The sequence below is a fragment of the Scaptodrosophila lebanonensis genome, unplaced genomic scaffold (genome assembly GCF_003285725.1).
Source record: "Scaptodrosophila lebanonensis strain 11010-0011.00,11010-0021.00 unplaced genomic scaffold, SlebRS2 tig00000059-arrow-arrow-pilon, whole genome shotgun sequence".
NCBI lineage: Eukaryota > Metazoa > Arthropoda > Insecta > Diptera > Drosophilidae > Scaptodrosophila > Scaptodrosophila lebanonensis.
Window position 1 is genome coordinate 125,221 of NW_022060552.1, and position 20,390 is coordinate 145,610.

At 36.2% G+C, this 20,390-nt stretch overlaps 2 protein-coding genes across 2 annotated transcripts in view; one reads left to right on the plus strand and one right to left on the minus strand.

Annotated features, from left to right (window-relative positions):
• LOC115624494 overlaps nucleotides 1-20,390 on the minus strand; it is a 96,436-nt gene that overhangs the window by 1,622 nt on the left and 74,424 nt on the right. The window contains exons 3-7 of the mRNA XM_030519197.1: nucleotides 3,862-4,073; nucleotides 1,313-1,448; nucleotides 1,105-1,238; nucleotides 799-921; nucleotides 565-736 (exon numbers count right to left, since the gene is read on the minus strand). Of these exons, the coding sequence (XP_030375057.1) occupies nucleotides 565-736; nucleotides 799-921; nucleotides 1,105-1,238; nucleotides 1,313-1,448; nucleotides 3,862-4,073 (777 nt within the window). The remainder of the gene's footprint in view (nucleotides 1-564; nucleotides 737-798; nucleotides 922-1,104; nucleotides 1,239-1,312; nucleotides 1,449-3,861; nucleotides 4,074-20,390) is intronic.
• On the plus strand, nucleotides 16,869-18,030 carry LOC115624495 (microfibril-associated glycoprotein 4-like). The gene is made up of 4 exons (XM_030519198.1): nucleotides 16,869-16,937; nucleotides 17,002-17,048; nucleotides 17,100-17,750; nucleotides 17,812-18,030. Exons 3-4 carry the CDS (start codon nucleotides 17,131-17,133, stop codon nucleotides 17,975-17,977), a joined length of 786 nt encoding a protein of 261 aa, XP_030375058.1. The 5' UTR covers nucleotides 16,869-16,937; nucleotides 17,002-17,048; nucleotides 17,100-17,130; the 3' UTR covers nucleotides 17,978-18,030.

Here is a 20,390-nt window from a genome sequence, read left to right on the forward strand (position 1 = left end):
GCATGAATTACAAGAAGAAATCCCGCAAATAAACTGGCCAGGTCCCTTTTCCTATACTTTAATGGAATAGTTTATCTCTCGGCCCTGTCTGCCTGAAACAAACTCATCCAAATAAGCAAACGAGCAATGACTTGAATTTGGCAAAGACGAATCACAGCAATCAGTTTGTTTCCCTAAGCTTAATTCAATGCTCTTTAATTTATCATTGTAATGGTGTCGATTGTACGGCCTCAACAACATTCCCCATTTAGCAGGGCGCTCCAGCAAAGGTGTCATTAGAAAAAGACAAGAAAATAACACACTTTGTTCGAAGCAGAGGCACATTGGAGTACCGCATTGAATCAGCATTTTGCCATCGTTACGAGCTGCCCGTTTAGCATTGGCCTAAATGCGATTAAAGCCTTCTATACTTGTATGTAAAAACTCACTGGGAGGAGATTTTCTGAAATATTTGTCTCTTTAGCACTAATCTAAAAATATATCTGCAGATTCATTAATTTTGAAATTTTTTCCAGCTCATTAATGTCAACAATTAAATAATCATTAGGCCTTTTTAATACTCACTTTTATGCGTCAAGAAGAGCTCGTTATGCTCATCAGCATCCCCAGGCTGATCGAATGGATACATATTCATATCGGGCGAGCGACCCGAAGCCAGAATGCGTGGACGATCCTCTTCAATTAGCTTCTCGCTCTCCTGCGCATAAATATCGTGTATGCGTGCAGAACATTTCAGCTGCAATGCAATGAAGTTAAGGCTTCCAAATGCATCTGGGTGGCGAATCAGCATATATTTACCTTTAAACGCCCCTTGATGAAATGGTGCAGAGTTACAACAAAGTTCAGTTCCAAGACAGACGACTCGAGGTGTTCAGCAACGTGGCGTTGTATGTCATAGACGCGCAAAAAGTTTGGAGGTACCTGACAACAAATGAAATATAAACATATACTTGAAAACGGTTTCTAAAAGAACTGCAACAAAATTATTATTAAGCAATTATATATGGATAAAGTGATCAACAAATTATAGTAAAAAGGAATACAATCTCTTAAAAACTTCAGCCAGGTGAGTTTCGGAATTATTCCATATTGACATACCCTTACCTGTATGTCATTGATCCACCAGGTTAGATTGGCGGCCGGTTTTGAATAGTCCGATGAGCAGTTGCCATTAATAACATCGCCGAGGCGATAACGCGAATGAATGCCCGTTATGATTGGACGTTGAGTGGGCAGCTCTATTCGAATGAAATGCGATGTCAGTCACTATTTGCATGCCACGGCGGCGTCGGCGGCGGCATTCGTTACTCACCCACAACTTCCATATCGGCAGCCACAATCGATGTGTCAAATGTGGGGGCGTCAGCGGACACTTCACAGGCGAATTTACCAGATATTGAGGTGGGAACGTTTCGCAGCAGCACGTGGCTGGCATTCGATTTAGTGGTCTGCAAGTGAATGCCAAAAACGTAAGCACATTTCGTGTTAGTATTAAGTGCAGCCTAAAAGTATACACCACTTATTTGCAAGCAGCTTCAATTGAAACACCATAGTTTTAGAGCATGACACACATTTCTAGCTGTGGCATTAACTATACATAACTCTTCCGGTTAAAGAACTGAACAATTTTAATTTGAAGCACAGGACTGCCTAGAAACACATTATCTCCCTGCATCATATCAATTGCTGTGCTTATGCCAGCACGATAGCAACGAAAAGAAATTTTTGATTTGAACCCAAAAGCTTGATTTCGAGCTGCAAACAAAAGTTGACTCTCCTTGAAGGCTTGACTTTCTACTTCTTTGTCATTAAAACATTCAAAATTCATGCATTAAAGATGTAGCAGTTGAGCTATTTTTTGGTAAATGACTAATATATTCAAACAGCAGAATTAAATATATAGTATTGTGCCTTGTGTGCTCGTTTTTCAATTCATTATAAGATGCTGGTAGTTACAAATTGTGTTTGTTTAACAATACGTACATACTTTGGCATTTAGCTGCAGTTTTGAGCTTTTAAGTCTGCTTTTCTACTTCTTTATTATACAAGCTTAGATCGCCATTCGCAAACATTCGTTAAAAATCTGTATTCAACTAAGTCCTTCATTATCTTAGCTCCCTTACTCTATCGACTTGAATGAATAAATGAACATTTAATTAAAAAGACGATAATTTTTGAGAGATCTGAATAATATAGTTTCCACATTTACTAGCTGTTTTCTTTATTTTACAAATTCAGATCGCAATTCACACACATTCTTTAAATATCAATATTACATTAAGTCCTTCTCTAGATCTCTCACTCTATTAGTTTGGATGAATAAATGAACATTTAATTAAATAGCCGATTATTTTTGAAAGATGTGAATAATAGTTGTATAATGTTGACATTTACTAGCTATTTTAAGATTTTAAGCCTGCATTTCTATTTCTTTATTTTACCAGTTAAGATCGCAATTCGGACACATTCTTTCAAAATCTGTATTAAACTAGGTCCTTCATTACAAAAGAAGCGTATGTCCTTGTCCTAGGTCCCCTCTCTGGATGGATAAATAAACATTTAATTTAAAGGCCCATATTTTTTGAAAGATCTGAATAACATTATTTTGACATTTACTAGCTATTTTACAATTTTAAGTCTGCATTTCTATTTCTTTATTTTACAAGTTAAGATCACTATTCACGCACATTATTAAAAAATCAGTCTTAGACTCAGTCCTTTACTTCAAAAAAAGCGTATGTCATTGTTTTATGTCCCTCATAATTGAATATTTAATTGAGAAGCCCATATTTTTTGAAAGGCCTATGCATTTCTGTTACTCTGAGTAGAAGACTATGTCTTAGATCTTTCACTCTATTGGTTTGGCTGAATAAATGAACATTTAATTAATAAGCCTTTTTTTTAAGATGTGAGTAATTTAAAGAATGTGAATGTAAAGAAAGCTGACTTTTCTACCTTCATTTTAAATTTGACTTCGCACTCGGCTTTAATTGTTGCTGTTGCAGCAAAGGTAATTGCATTAATATTTGTTTTGCATTTCGAACTTTTTGAAATGTTTCTGGTTTTCGGTTCAGTGTTGCTCAGCGAGCGCGAACTTGCACCGCAATCCATTAACATTAACAATGTCCATCATCAAACGCATTGTTCTTAATAATTACGCGGCATTAATTTTCAGCGCGCATATACGATATAGCGCTTAACAGACACTTATGTACATAAGACCCATATGTAGGCATACAATATATCGTGTATGACTGTATACAAACATGCTGCTTGTATATAAGTATACTATGTACATACATGTTCGTATGTGCTTACACTCTCGTATTTGTGTGCATTATCAATGCATGATTGCGTGAATGTCAAGTAAAATTGAGAAAATTAAACTGCGGCCTGCCAGGCAAAAAGTTAAACAAATTTTGCATTGCAGCTGAAACGAAGTGTGTCGTTTTTTATTTTTTATTTATGCATAATGTCAGCAAAAGTCAACATCGAATGCGCGACAGCCACTGGAAGTGCAGTGAAAGCAGCAGCAGCAGCAACAGCAGCAACAGCAGCAGTAGGCGGCCCAAGTGAAAAGTCAAAATTGTTAATTAAAACTTTTTAACATGCATAAAATAAACATTGATACAAACACGCACACCCACACCCACAACCCCAACACCAACACACACGCACTCGCATACTCGTATGATATGCGACGAGTGGTTTACACTTGTGTTTGCGGTAATTGTTGTTGCTGTTACTGCCGTTAATGCCACCAACAACAACAACAACAACAACAGCAACAGCAACAAAAACAACATGCGCCTCATCATAGCAACATTAAACAATATTCATGAACATTATGCGAGCACTCACCTCGACGTCGATTTCATTGGTTTTCGTAAATATTTTCCAGGCCGGATTCTCCTTGGGCGTATACCTGTAGAACTCCCGGCGTCCCCGATACCACTTCACCGCATAGAGCGTATCGTTCTCGATGTCATAATTGCAGATTAAGAGCGCATTATCGCCACGTTTCACAGCCGATGGAATGCGCACGTTGACATTTCGCAAAGCCACAGCGAGCTCTGTAAAGAAGGCGTGTTCGGGGGCAGAGAAAGACAATGAGAAAAAGAGAGAGACAGAGAGAGAGAGAGAGACAGCGATGAGATATATATGTACATAAGTATGTAGCTAAGTTAAGCTACATGGGAGCAAGGTACTTATACCTCGTAAGTAAAAGCGAATGTCGCTTCTGGGCTTAAAACTGACGCGTTATTGCGTTTTAATTATGACAATGGCGCTTACACTCGATTTCCCAACTCCAGACAAAAGCTAGTTATGGCAGACACGAGATTAACGATTATAGGTTTAATTTGTATGGAGGTTAAACATTTTAAATACAAACTAAAAGCTGCATTTGCGCATGCTATCCAACACGAATAAAAATAGATATTAAGCCCGCAGTGTAAAAGGAGAAATTGTTAATATTGTTAAACTATAAACTTTTTTTGTTTAAGTTTTCCCGCTTTACACTGTCGATTGTTGTTAACCATTTTCATTTCTCAATTTTGTACAATTTAGTATAAAGGCTAAGCTGTCTGTACTCTTAACATTAAGATATCCTTACCTCACTTGTTAATTCATAATGTTTTTTAAGAAATGTGAATAAATGGAAATTTAAATATACATCCATAAAATGTTACATACATAATACGTGTATACTATAGATTTGAAGTTCAACATTTTGATAGAGAAAGGTCGTCAAATAGGAATACTATACTTCATATGTATGTTAAGTGCTGCTGCTTACTACACGTCTATTTTGGTCAATTTATTTATAAATTAAAGGTTTAATATGATAGCCTTTAAGTCTGCTTTCTACCGCCCCCTGTTTCAAGATCAAGCTAGAAACCTAATTATGCTGGAAGCTTAATTATTTCTAAATTAAGCTTAAATAAAAATTTTTAGTAGAGTTTTGAGCCACCTTTCTGCTCCTTTCTCCCCAGCATTCGATATGCTCGTTACCTTGCCTTGATGCCACATTTGTTATGCGATTTAACAATCATCGTCGTATGTATAATTAAAAAACCTTAATCTTCATTGATTCATAATATCATTGTTCTTTAAAAAGTTAGTCTCTTGTCGAAGGAGTCGTTAAGTTCACTTCAATGGCAATTTTGGTCAAATGCAAATTCATTTTTCAACAAATCGAGAATGGTGACAAACAAATTTATGTAATGAATTTAATTATAATTTAAGGAAATAATAACATACTATTGTACTAACTATACAAATCGCCCATTTAAATGCATCACATTGTCGTATGAAATGGAAGCGAAGTTTGGAAAACATAGATTTTGAACTATACTCGCTATACTTATTAGATCAGAAAGCTTAATTACATTCCTACTGGGCCGTCGCCTTCGCCTATTACCATTCGAAGGAGGGCAGTTTATTCCAAATGCAGGATGTAAAGCCCAAGCGGATAGCCGTTAAAAAAAAAAATACTTCGTATTAACTTTTTGGTACTAAAAAGGTAAATACTCTCGATAGACTGAAATGGATTTGTTTTTTGATTTGCAAAGTCGTTGGAAAGAGTCAAGAATCAATTGTTTATTATCTTTGGCTGTTATTTCGGAAGCAGCATTATAAGAAGTATCACTGTACTCAGCACGATATATGTTTGTATGTATTTTGTAAACAGACGCAGCAAAGAGAAATTTGTACCAAAAAATAAAAACGAGGTCACAGCTTTGCTGCGACCATGAAAGGCAGCGCAAGTTCAAAAAAACCCAGAGAAACTGTTAAATGCGAGATCGTTACACACACACACACACACACACACACACAAGCGAATGAAAGAGACAACAGTAGCCCTGGAAAGATCGGTGGCGTCGGTTGAAAATTATACTTATACTTATGTACATAAATATATGTATATGAAGTGTGTATGTTGGAGCTCTTTTGAGTGGGGCCCTTTGCTGCGGATCGCTGTACGCCTGTTCGAAATTATAAAAACTTCCTAGTACATTTAAAAATCGAAAGTGACTTTTGTGAGGGCCTGACTGGCCAGACACTTAAGCCATAACTCATAACAGCCAGCACATAGTAGCTAGGAAATCATGTTGTGGCAAGGGCACAGGGGCCCAGCAGTGTCTGGAGAACAACTTGTTCCTCATATTTCTAGCTGGCAAGAGCGTTGGTCCGGGTTCGTTGAACTTCTTGGTGCCATTCAACATGAATACAAAGAAAAGCAGGAAGAACGCGAAACAGAAAACAAAAAACAACATATCATTAAAAACAAAAAAAAACTATTATTATATGAGGAAGTAAGTAATTAGGGAGTAGATTAAGCTTTAGCCACAAAGTGAAGAAACTCTTATGCGTGTTTTTGCTTTTTTTGTGAAACTGCTGTTAATAAAAATAAAAATTACATTTAATATATTAATGTGTATCAGCTCTCCAGTGTAAATAGAGAATATAGTTATGTATACTTGTACATATGTATGTATATAAATGAGAAACAACATTAACATATTAATAGTGTTGCAGGCTGTGGACCAGTTGATTAAACACAGATATGACGTCAAGCCCACAACATCAATTAAACGAACTATAGATCTTTTTAGCACAAACTTTGTTTAAATTCTGCAATGTTTAAACAGAAAACTAGTATACCCCTTTACCCTTTGCGTACAGGATATAAGCAGTATGTTTTAAAAATGAGAAAACTTTTTAAGATATTTGTAATGTATTGTAGAGTCCATTAGACGACATATCCATGCCCGTTGAGAAATGCGTTTCATAGCTTTTAATGAGATGGGTATGTGAACCATGAGTCGCGCCATTACTCATGCGAAAATATTTATAAACAACTTTCGGAGAGTTAATATTTAAAATAAGAGAGAAACACACGTTTCGATGAGTCATCCTTTCGGTAGAGAGTATTGAAAGAATTGCAGAATTTGTTCTCTATTATGAATACTTTCTAATAAAGTAATATAGTAATATATGTAGTAATATAGTAATATAGTAATATATGTATGTAGTAATATAGTAATATATGTATGTAGTAATATAGTAATAATATAGTAATTAACTGTGATACAGTTTATATTTTACATCTACTATCACTTATGGACACCACTTTAGCATATAGAACGTAGAATCGTGAAAAATTTTACAACAAATTCCGCTCATATTCGTGAACGTCGCTTCCACAATGGATTTTAAAGAAATAAGAAAACTAAAAGTTATTTTGGATAAAACTTTGGAGCTCTGTCAGTCAGCCAGTTGAATATTTACTTGGCCGCTTCACTAAATAAGTTTATGCTTTTGCTCGATATGCTTAGTGCACGATCAACCGGTTGTTGCTGCTTTGGTTAGTGAGAAGCTATGGCCAGAAGGTAAAACAATTGCTCGGTATCTGTATCTGTATCTTGGCTGTATGGCGAGCCTCTGTTGTCAACGCGTCGTGCGTCGCGCGTCGCTCGTTTTACGATTATTTCTGGTTAACCTTGAATGCTAATTGTTGTTTCACGTATGCACGAGGCTTCGGCCCCCGCCCCTACCCCTGCTCATGCCCCGGCATGCGAGTGTATTTCTGTTGATATAGCATTGTAGCAATGTAGCATTGTTCATTGCTGTTGTTTTCATATCAACATAAAAATTTCATGCTACCGCAGGCACACCTCACACGCCTCCTCGAAGCTGTGCGCCGGTTCAAAATAGTACGAAAAAACTAAGCACGCGCAGTTGCCGGCGAGTCTAGCAGACCAAAAATTTGCGTAAACAGAAACTATTTGTTTTGCCGAATACTAAAAAATTGGTTGCCGGCAAGAGGCCAAGAGCAACACGTTGAGGCAACGAATCCCCACGACTCTGCCGTCCAGGTACAGAAATGATTTAGAAACCGTTTTCGTTCTATTTTGGCCAGGCCAACAGAAGACGCATACAGTTGATATCATATACTTATTTTTGTTGCTGTTTTTGTTTCAAGCGAACCTTGAAATTGTTGCCGACGCAACGCACAACTGGCTGATAATGTACAATAAAACGTGAAAACCTTGGAAAACCTTCAACTGTACAAAAACAAAAATAAAAACCGAAACAAAAAATAACGAAGCATTCGCAATAAATACAAAAACATACAAACATTGGTATGTCTCGTATACTATACTATACTATACTATACTCGTACATACATACATACATACATACATACATATGTACGTGGAGGTAACAATTTTAATTAAAAAAGTTCATAAATATGTACAAGTATATGAGAAATAAACATGTGTGCGTATTAATAATGCAATGAAGAAGTTTGAGCAAATTTTAACTGGACATACTTGTAGTGCTCCTACATTTTTTTACCACATCGCGTCTCAAAGTCGAATATTTTTGTCTAAGCACCACCTGCGAAAGGGGCTATGCGTAGATTTGTGATTTGTGATAAGACTCTTGATATATGTGTTCTCTGATACATATGTTCTCATCGATTAAAGGTCGAGAGTGCTTGATATTTCTTTAAATTTAAAAACGGAAATAGATTTCGAAAAAGGCCCGTCCTTATCACTTTTCTAGACAACAACAAAGAACACACGTGCTATTCATCTTATGAATGATATAAAGATTTATATACAAGTATAAATAAAGTAAAGTATAAATAATTAAATAAAACGAAACTCCTAGTTTAGCTGTATTTGTATTTTTCTATAAGTTTAATGTAAGTTATTGTAAATACCAGCAGTACAATAAAGTTTTACATTGATAAAAAATAAAATATGAATGATTTAATATTGGCTTTAAAACTATGCGGGAAAAATGAAAAAATTAAAAAAAATAAACAATATTGGAAGAAAAAACAAACGAAATTTTAATAAAACACATTGTTGTTGATTGATTATACATTGTTTTAAAGGGTATATGTATGTCTGCACATTTACAACGGAATTGTACATATGTAGTAGAGAGTTAAGCCACAGCAACAACAACAACAAAAACAGCAGCTACGGACAGAGATTTGGCAGAGATTCTGCTTTTACACTTATGACTATAACTTTTTTCAAAATTGGCCTATCAAGTTGAAACTTGACATAGGGATAAAATTTAAAAAATTCCGAGAAAAGGGAAAAACGAAACCGTTGCGATGAATTAAATATAAAGAAAATGCATTTTAGCAATTGTGGAAACATATATATAATTATAAAGCGCGAAAAGGATGAGAAAAAAGAAGGGTAAAACGAAAAGTCCCAGAAAAAACAAATTTGTTTATAATATCGATGAAAAAATAATTGTTCTTAGCACTAAGAGAGATTTTTCGACTTTTTGATGTTGAAAAATTGTATGAGTGCTTGCTTTTGGTGTACGATCTCTGTACTCTTCGGACAAAAGGTATAAAAATAATTAGTTTCAAATGTTATTTGAAACCATAGGAAGTGGAATGAATATATGTTACGCTCTCAAACTATGTAAATACCCCTATACTATGTACATATACACCTAATTCTGTTTTTAATTCTGTGATTACTAAAAATGTCGTGTAAAAAAACCTTTTAAAAGAAGATATTGAACATATGCAAAATGAATCGTGCTAAATGGAATAAATAATCAAATCAAATCAAGTATAAAACTTTTAAAACTCAAACCATTTTAGATGAAAACCGTGTAAAAGCAGAATTGGTTGTATATATAAATTTTACCACGTATATGTAAGTACATAGTTTAAATATACTTATTTGATTGTAAGTAAGCAAATTTGGTGTATCTAGCTCTTAACGTCTCTGATATTCAAGTGTTCATGTGGGGTCTGTCACGCCACCTTCTGCCAGTTATATTTTTCACTTTGCACAAACCTTTGATTTTATCAATTGAGCTACCCATATTAGCGTTATGTATGGGTGCGGGAAATAGTAAATCAAAGTTAACCAAAAAGAACAACTTTAAATTAATTTCACCAGCACAGTTTCTTAGAACTCTATCGTCAGAACATCTTACTCTCGGTGGGTTTTTTTTTTTTTTTTTGTAAACTGGACACTTTAAAAAACTTGATAAGAGTGGCTATAAAAACCCTAATATTGGTCGTATCAAATCAACAGTACTAACTATTAGCTTACCATGAGAACTCTTTGGATCGTTTGTGCACTAGTGTGTATATATTTTCAAATCAGTCCTGCACTCCCCATATCACCCAATACGGGATGTGACGGCTGGATGGTGATCCATCAACGTATTGACGGTCATCTGAACTTTTTCCGAAACTGGTCTGAGTACAAAAAAGGTTTTGGAAGTCCGTACAGTGAGTTCTTCATTGGCCTGGACAATTTGTATGCGACGACCGTTTCGCAGCCACATGAGCTTTATGTGCAGCTGGAGGACTTTGATGGGCAATGGCGATATGCGCTATATGATGAGTTCCAGATTGGCAGCGAAGCCGAATTCTTCTCCTTAAAAAAGTTGGGCAATTATTCGGGCAATGCTGGAGACTCACTGAGGTATTCAAAGCACATGAAGTTTTCAACCTACGATCTGGACAACGATGATAGCTACGAGAATTGTGCATTGAGTGAAAATGGTGCCTGGTGGTACGACGATTGTTCGAATGGGTATGCAAATGCAAATAATCCTTATCGTGTGTGTTACTCTATTTTGTATTTTTAGCAATCTGAACGGACTCTACCTAAATGGCAACTATGAATATTCAAAAGAGTTTGACAGAAAGGGCATGTACTGGATGGGCTGGCGGGGCAACTATTATTCCTATAAATCTGCACGCATGATGATACGCCCCAAATACAACTGCCCCTAATTTAAAGAAATTCACATTATTTCAAGAACTCGAAATAACAAATATTAATAAAATAACAAATATAATAAAATATTCCTAATGTAGCGTACTTTTAATAATTTAAGAACAATGTAGTGCTAAGAAACGTCCTCTCTTGTGTTGATTGCAATTGTTTGGAAAGAATAATCGGAAAGACCGTTGTTTTGAATGAAATTTAAAGAAAATTCTGTTCTGAAATTTTCGAAACATAACACATAGTTTCAGAACCATCAAATTTTCGATAAAAACAGAAATGTTTTTAGTACTAAGAGTGAATCAGTTGTGAGATATGTATAGTGAGTCGATTATCTATGTCGATAATTTGTATGGCTGCTGTATAAAATAATAAGGCAGAGGCTTATAATTAAGTTACTTGCTGTATGGGGTATAAATATTTTCAAATGTCATTATAAACATCCCGACAGCCATAAGGGAAATGAACATGTACATACATGTACTTAATAGATAAACAAGTACAGTCGCACAAATATTTAGATTTAACTTTTCTAGTGCAAAAATATTTGATTGTAAGCTGTAAAATCCATTTATCGCTTTGTCCCCTTTACCTGAATCCGGCATACGTCCATGGATAGTTATAAAAACGTACATTCAACATGCAACTGCCCTTCAAGTTGTTAAAAATTTGAAGCTTTCAACGAACGGTATTTGCTTGTGTGTCTGCATTCCTGTTACTTAAGCAAAGCAATCGATTTCTACATAAAAAACGAAAGTGACTGTCACACCACGCCACATGGCGGCCTCTCTGTCACGCTCCGTACGCTCGAATCTCGCTCGTTGTGGGCCTGTCATCAACTTGACCCAGATACCCAAGACTCTACCAATGACCCCGCGCCAGGTTCAATGCGCCCTTGTGCAGTTGAATGGCCGCCAACCATGTCATGTCCACGGACCCGCCCATGACCCAGCCATGCGATCGCACATTGATTGAAAGAAAAATCAGATTCCTGTTGTTCGTAACAGGCGCGCAGAGAAAATAAGCAGCGAATTTTTAACAAAACTGGTGACTGCTGCGGTTGAGTGTTGATACCCTTTCATCGGAAAAAACGGGAAGCATATTGAACTTCTGATGCTACATGCTACATGCAAAGGCAAACAATTTTACAACTTTGTTATGATAGAAAAAGCATTCTACTTATACAAATACATGCATAGGTCCGATATTCGATGATTTATAAATGCATACAAATAATCGTTATTTCGTATATTTAATTATTTTTCGATTTCTTTACCTACCCATCTAAGTACATATTTCTTCATAATAAAAATAATGTGCATTTGACTTTATAATAAGTACTTTTAGTGGGATAACCTACAAGTTTTAAATATAATCTAGATGTACAAAATGTTTTTACAAATACACAACTTTTAAAATAATCCACATTAAAAGCATATGTATAGTATGTATTTAGCAACAAAAATCGAATATTCCCAAAATCAGAATATTGAAGAGCACCTCTTTTTTTTTTTGGAATATTTAGCTAAAACTCATGTCTGGCCCAAACCAGTATTCCTACATGACAGTCTCTGTTTGGTTTTATCTTAAGCAAATAATATGTCATACTAATATTATTATTTTCGAGTCGGCTCAGTGTATTCCACAGTCGGCTCAACGTGCGCTTCTCAGTCTCGGTTGTTTCATTTTTTGGTGGTTCAATGAACTTTGTTCGCCTTACCATTTTTCGGGGATCGTTGACCGATCGCAGCGAAGCGTGCGAGTGAACGAAACGGCAGCACAAAAGAGAAACTCTGATAGGCGCTCGTGTGCTGACGTCAGCGCCACAACAGCAACAACAACAACAGCAGCAGCAGATCGAATGTCGGCAGCGTGCTCCGTAGCCGTAAGCGAGTGGGCTGTTGTTGTGTATGTACATACATACGTGTATATACATATATACAGTATGTATTTATGTTTGCATGCACGTAAATACTATTTTATCTCGCACGTAGACAAGAAATAATACAATTATATATATGTACATACATACATACTTGCTAATATGTATGTACAAGGGGCCTTATAGCGACACCAAAACACAAAATGCCATCCAGTTAAATAAACTTTTCTTTGATGCTCGCTATAAAACATTAATTTTTTTGTTTAATACAAAATTATAAACTTTTTGTAACAAGCGCCCAGCAATCGTTTGAAAGTCGTTTGTCGTGTGCACTTTACACGTGACGAGCGTCGAGCGCCGACCGCCGAGCAGCGAGCTGCCGACGATCGCAGTCGCTGCGTGCTGCTGAATAGATAAGCTGCGCTAGCGTTGACGCTGACGTCACACGAAAAGTGGGTGGAGCTTTTCTACAATACAAGGTACATAATACTCGTACTATACATACTGCTATAAATAGTTATGAATCAGACAATAACTATTAAACTTATTTAGCAGCTGTGTTTAGTTTGTGTCTAGGTATATATGAATGTACACACATATATAGTGTGTATGTATTATAATTAGTTTAAATCATTAATAAATAAATGCAATCTTTGTATATATGTATGTATGTATTCATGTACAATTGTATGTACATACATATATGTACATATGTGTATAGCAGATCACACTTGAACTTGAAATCGTGAAAAATAACTCAAACAAACACTCTTGCTTTCGTTGAAATTTATGGCAACTCACGATGTTAAACATTTATCCAAAATCACAGGCGTGCAGTAGCTACGTGGATGTGTTTATTATCCGTTGCTCTGCTATCGAGTTTTGGATAAATTGTGCCCATACACTTGTAAAAAACAAATGACTTCGCAATATGCAATACATAAAGTTCGCATTGAATCCGTTCAAAACAATTGCTTTTGTTTGGAGTAGAATTAAGATCAAGTAGAAATTAGATTAAGAATAAAATATTTGAAATATTTTAATCACTACTACATTTTAAAGAATTATTGTAAATAATTTAAACATTTTTTCATTGTTTTTTAAATTTGAATGAATAATTATTATTTTTGTATGTTTTCATGTCTTCAAATTGACAGTTCTCTATCAGAAATTAATAAATAAAAAAATAAATAAATGTTTACTGCTAATTTAATGAATGGTGAACGGTGGGATTTCTATTAATTGGTAGGGCAGGGATTAACAATATTGTCAAAAAGTTATAGCTGTAATATTATTATGTTATATTATCCAAACTTTTGAAAGCCAACTGATCACTTTTTGACTCGGCTTTGATTTTTCAAATGAATTTCAGAAGTCAGTTTAATTAAAAAATAATTATTTGAAAATAAAAAATATTGTTTCTGCTACAATATACTTAATGGGCCACTAAAATACTATTGAAGTTGGCTCATGCAAGATCTGACTAGATCTTTATTCAATAATATTTAATATTTAATTAAGAAAATGCAGGTTTTGCAGTGTATTTATTTTTTAATGCTCAAACAAATGTCGCGTGAGCTTTGCGAGCATTTCAATATACATATGTATGTAAGTAAGTATGAAAGCGCAGAGGCAAATTAGCCGATGACCCTTTCAATATCACACATACATACATACGAGTATATGTAGATACATATGAGTGTATGTATGTATAAAAGCAAAAGCAACAACCAGCGACTTATCAATGCCAGCAACTGACGTCAAGGTCTCACCAGAAATATCGAAGTGAATGCGACGCCTTCTCTTCAAAGCTGTCCGCCTATTCGAATTAGTACAAAATAATACCGTATTTCCTAGAGTTTTACGGATTTACCGTTACGCCGTAGCGGTGCGGTGCACAAAATAAAAGCAACAACACCATCGGTATACGCGTAAATGCTGCGGAGTAGGGCGAGTGCCACACATTCCATCAAAATATCAGCAGTCCGTGAGCGAGCACTTGAGAGAAGGTGTGTTGTTTGTGTTTATTTTATTGTTGGATGGGGGTGGGTGGAGGTGGGAGAGTGAAGCAGACAACAAGCAACTGTTTTTGTATGGCAACACTTGCCCGCTCGCTCGCTCGTCAGCACAATAAAAACATTCACACATGCATACACACATACATACATATGTACGTATACTTGCTTGGCAGATATGTAAGAGTGTATATGAGTAAGCATGTAGTACGTATTTTTATTTTGTTTATAAATTTAACAACACGAAGCGTAAAAAAGTTTAAAACATTTTAAATAGTTTGCTAATTGAACAGGCGCTCAGCTTCTCCAACAACTGCTCTGGCCGTTCAAGTTTTGGACGCTTGCCCAAGCTTGGACAGCGATAAAAATACAACACACCAAAATCAGCAGCAACAACAACAACAACGTTTTTCGGCAAAAGCTACGCGTCGCTGAAAACGCTCACTGATAAGCGCTATTGACGCCGATCGTCAAAATGTTGTATTGTTGTTGTTGTTATTGTTGTGTTGGTGCTGCCGTCGCGTAAGATCGCGCGGCGTTCATGCGTACGCATGATTGTTTGAGGCATTAAGTGGGTCAAGCACACAGCAGTGGATGCATATGTATGTATGTACATACATACATATATAGAGTGTATAAATATATATGTACATACCATGTACAAACGTACGCATGTATGTATGTACTATGTATATACAATAAGCGAACGTTCGTGTGTGTTTATGCAGCGCACATACCTTTGATTACAGTACATCCTCAGTATGTTGGTTATTTACCAACTAAACAAATGCATATTTAAATTCATATACCCCTAATTCTGTGTTTACACGATCTTTTTTACACGTTCTTGATTTAACACGGTTTGAAAATTAAACATTTTGTATATGGATGCACGACTTTTTCCATTTAGAACGATTCAATATATTACAGCTGGTAACAACTAATTAACAACGACTGGAATTGGAGGGATTTTTCGACTCTCAAAATAACTACAGTTGATCTAACGGTACCTAATCACCACTTATTTCTTCCTTAGGTATTCCTTTTTATAAATGTGTCGCAGTTTTAATACGAACAGCAACGTTCAATTATTAATTTGTATTTTTAAGTTGAGTTGTGTGATTTTTCCGTGCCACGATTTCAAAAAAGGGTCAAATTGATCAATGTCTTTTTTTGCACGGTTTTTTGTGGAAAAACAGAATTAAGCGTACATACATAGATCTAATGAACATACATACTTAATATGTGAGGTGATTTAGTATTGGCAAAAAATCCCCGCCAGCGAGTGGGATTTGTTATTGGATATTTTTGTAATTTCTAAAGGCTTTTTTATTCTTTAGTTATATTTAGTTCAAGTTCTCTATTGTTTTAATTTTTTTAAAGCTTTGTTTGTCGAAAAAATAAATAAAATAAATAATAATACATACTATACTACATACATATGTGTGAATAAAGTGTCAATTAAAATTTTTATAAACGTACTTAAAGCGTGTAAAATCAGTATTAAAGCCGGATTCTTTCACACCCTGTAACTCTCCATATCTCTTTTTCCACAGCGCAAAAAAAAAAAATAGTAGAGACTGTATTTATATCTTCAGTTTTGGACACACATAATTTCCACTTTCCGATTTATTTGTTTTTTCGCTTATACAGAGAAACAGGTAGATAGATATCTGTATTAGTTAGTTTCCTGAAGCCTGTGAACCGATTATGGATTATACAAATAGGAAAAGTGATCTCTAACAAAGGCTGGCCAGTTATTTACAAATATCTGGAAATTCAATTTAACTACAATTGGCAAACATACATATGTACACCAGCGCCGTCTATAGTGCTTATTGGCAAACGTACAGCCCATTTTACAAATCAGTTAAATTCTTTCGTTTGTAATAATCATAATATTGTCTGTTTCCCCTCAAATATTCCCTCCTTTTCTTTTGCTCTTGCCTTGCGAATATCGAGTAATCGATAGTTTTTATAATGGAGAGCTAAATTCGACCATGAATTATTAATTACCGAAACAGATCAATTCGAAGCGGAGAGTGTTTTCTTCTAATGCTCAGAACAGAGAAAACAGCCAGTCTTAGCCATTGCGTTGACATGAAGGTTCTTTGGGTTTGTTTTGTACTGATCGGTGTGAATTGTTATTGCTGCCTAGCTAAGAAAAGTTCCCCTCAGACTAAAACAAAGGTAATTAGGAAAACGGCGTATTAATAAAGCAGTAATCCAACTAAAATTAAGTTATTACAGGTACTGAAGTAATGATATAGCTCATTATTGGACACATTTAAAGACATTCATTTGTTTTATACAGAGCGGCACTAATTCTTCAGACAAAGGTGTCGAGGCGGCATCCGCCAGGTACGTATTTATGTGTCATTTGTTCGTTGTATGCCACTTTCTATTTGTCAGATTGAGGAAGGAGCTGGAGGAATTAAGTTCAATGGCAATCAGTTATATTTCGATAAACAAGTTCGGCAAAGCGGTAGAAAATATAAGCATTGCGGAAATACTTTCCAAAATCATAGACACCAATGTCACAGGAGTATTGAAAAGATTTCCACCGACTTGTCCAAATTTTTCGGGGGCAGATGGAGTTCGTACCATTAAAGTGTCCGACTTGGAGCCATTCGAGGTGCTTTGTGGCTCCAATTTGTTTGGTGCCGGCTGGATGGTGATCCAAAAACGCATTGATGGAAATTTGAATTTCTTTCGAAATTGGACAGAGTATACCTTGGGCTTTGGCAATATATCCCACGAGTTCTTTATTGGATTGAAAAAGTTGCATTCCATCACTTTGTTGCAACAACATGAGCTCTTCGTATACATGGAGGATTTCGAAGGGGGTTGGCGATATGCGCTTTATGATGATTTTGAGATTGGCAACGAAGGGGAATTTTATGCTTTAAAAAAGTTGGGACATTATTCGGGCAATGCTGGCGACTCCTTGGTATATTCCAGGACTGCAAAGTTCTCCACATACGATAAGGACAACGATGACTACACCGAGAGTTGTGCGATTAAATTTATGGGGGCCGGCTGGTTCAAGAAGTGTATGCAGACGTATGTGTGCAATTAATTCCTCTTAGATCTCATTGTTTATTGATTTCTTCTGTGTTGCCAGCAATCTCAATGGACTGTATTTAAACGGCAATTATTCGAGTGAAAGCGGTATGAAGGCGAAAGGCGTGTATTGGCATCACTGGCATGGTTCATACTACTCTTTAAAAACGCTTAGCATGATGATACGTCCAAAAAAAACATGCCCATTTTTCGATGGACAACCCTAATTGATAACGCCAATAGAAACAAGTCCATTCTTTAATTGTCAATGTTTTGTAATTTCTCAATATTCAATATATATTATTGTTGATGCTATAATTCTGACTCCATTTAATTGTGTTATTAAGAAAACCAAGCAAAGAAAGTAAGGAAACTTGAAAATAAAATGAAGTAAGCTCATTCTGCCTAGGAAGTAGAAGAAGTAGATACCAAGTAAGCTAGGCGTTTAAACAAGCGGACATGTCTGATTGCTGTCCGATTTGTCCCACCTTGCTGATTAACAATATAAACAGAAGCTTCTTTCTGCCTTTACACGACCTCAATATACTCTTATCACCCTTTATGTACAGGCTATAAAAAGCAACAAACTAAATCCTCGCACAATGTTGCTGGCTGGTCGCTAACCGGCCGATCTATCACAGCCACTAATCTGAAAAAAGTCCTTGTCTCTTAGGCAAGGCTTATTAACTATCATTAGCCACTACAAAAGAGAAGCCTTGATGGCGCAACAATAAACTTAAAAAAAAGTGGCCAACAGACTAGGGAAGGGGCAAAGGACAGAGCGGAAATAAAAAATCACATGTGAGCTCAGCTGCCAACTGTCAGCAAAGGTGAGTTGATGCTGCAGCTGCTTCGCGCTCCTCCTCAGCATCCATTGCTAAAGGGCTACTTCACGGCACTGTGCACAATCACACACACACACAAACACACATGGAGGGTAGGGGCAGGAGCATTGGGATTGTCGCTGGCTGCTTGTTGCACTTTTACACATAATCATGTCATATGAAAGGACGACAGGACAGGATGTCAACAGCAGCAAGGAAAGCGGTTGTAATTCTCTGCTGAAGATATAATACTCTTCAATCGTACACTGTTAAGTACAAATAAGAATAAATGGCTATCATGCTACTGCACACAGAGAAGCAAAGTAATTTTAAATGTCTTTAAGAAAGTATTTAAAACAAAATGGGAGAGATTTTTCAACAACTCTTCTGTGAATAAACAAAATGAGTTCCCCTTAATATATTTCATAATTATTATAATACTTACTTGTATATTCAATACAATATTCAAATAAGATAATGTAATCATATTTAATATTTAAAAGTCAACTTTTCGAGACCTGCTGTTAGAATTACATTAATTAAGTATTAATTAATATATCATTTGAAAAGTGTTTAGTAGAATATAATGCTACATATGAATAGCGATTAGTTATCTGATTAAGATATGGCCAGATAGTTCCAAAAGCCAAACAGAAATGCCCAAAAAAGCACTTGGCATGCGTATTTTAATCCAGGCTGATATTTTGTTAACTTATGTATAAATAATTATAAAATATAGACTATTGGAATGCCTGGTTTTTATACATCACCTACAACTTCTTCCTAATCCGTAGATTCCTAAAAATATTTGTCTTTCTAACATTTTTGTATTTGAAACCACCCTTTATTCTTCATTATAGTATCTGAAAAAGAAAAACAGTGACATCTGAAGGGGTCCTATACTATATACATGTACTGGTAAACTCGTTAGACAGTTTGTTGAGAAGCGGTTGTGCAGGGCAAAGGAGCCTCGGAGTCGGAACAATTGCCGGCTCGGTCGGGCGACGACGTGTGACGCTTGACTTTAGATGACTTGGGGCATTGCTGACTGTGCTTGTTTCCCTTTTGCATTTTTGTTGCTGTTGCTTTTATTATTATTTTTTTTTAACTTTCCACTTCATGTTTATGTTGTATGTTGTGGGCTGTGACATTGGCCACTGACATGTTACGCTGTCGCCTGTCTCGCACTTGCGAAAAGGATATGACCAACAAGGACCACGACAACGGCAACGATGTCGACGATGACGACAGAAACGGTAACGTTAAAGGTAATGGTGACGGCGACGGTGACGACGATGGCAGCTAACGGGGCACATGGCGTTGGCGTTGGCGTTGGCACCTGCCTGACACATGGGTGTTAAAATAACAGCCCCTCGAACATATTGACTTTTAAAATAAGCATTATGGCTGTAAATTTTTATGAAACCTTCGCTTGTCCAACCCAATGCCGGAGGCTGAAGCAGCAGTTGCCCGAATGGAGACAGCTGAGTGATTTATATATATTGTTTAATATTATTATGGCTGGCAGGTGACTGGATAGCTGGCAAACACACTTGCTGTCTTTCTGTCTTGCCGTCTTCCTGTCTGTTCCGCCCGCTGGCTGTGCAAAATGCGAAAAATTGAGAACATTACATGTGCGAGATGTGGAGATGGAGGATGGTGGATGGAGAAATGTATCCCTGTCCAAATGCATGCACATGTCCTGATGTCCCAGTATGTGGCTGGCAATAATTGTTAAAATGTGTGGCTGGTTGGCCGTTCATCGGTCGACTGCTTGCTTGCATGTCCGTAACTGGTGATGGTAATGATGAAGCGG

Bases quoted from the DNA above. Each gene is read 5' to 3' on its own strand.
- LOC115624495 (XM_030519198.1), top strand. From the start codon at position 17,131: ATGGCAATCAGTTATATTTCGATAAACAAGTTCGGCAAAGCGGTAGAA. The intron at 17,751-17,811 runs GTATGTGTGCAA...CTGTGTTGCCAG, and splicing joins TTCAAGAAGTGTATGCAGAC to CAATCTCAATGGACTGTATT.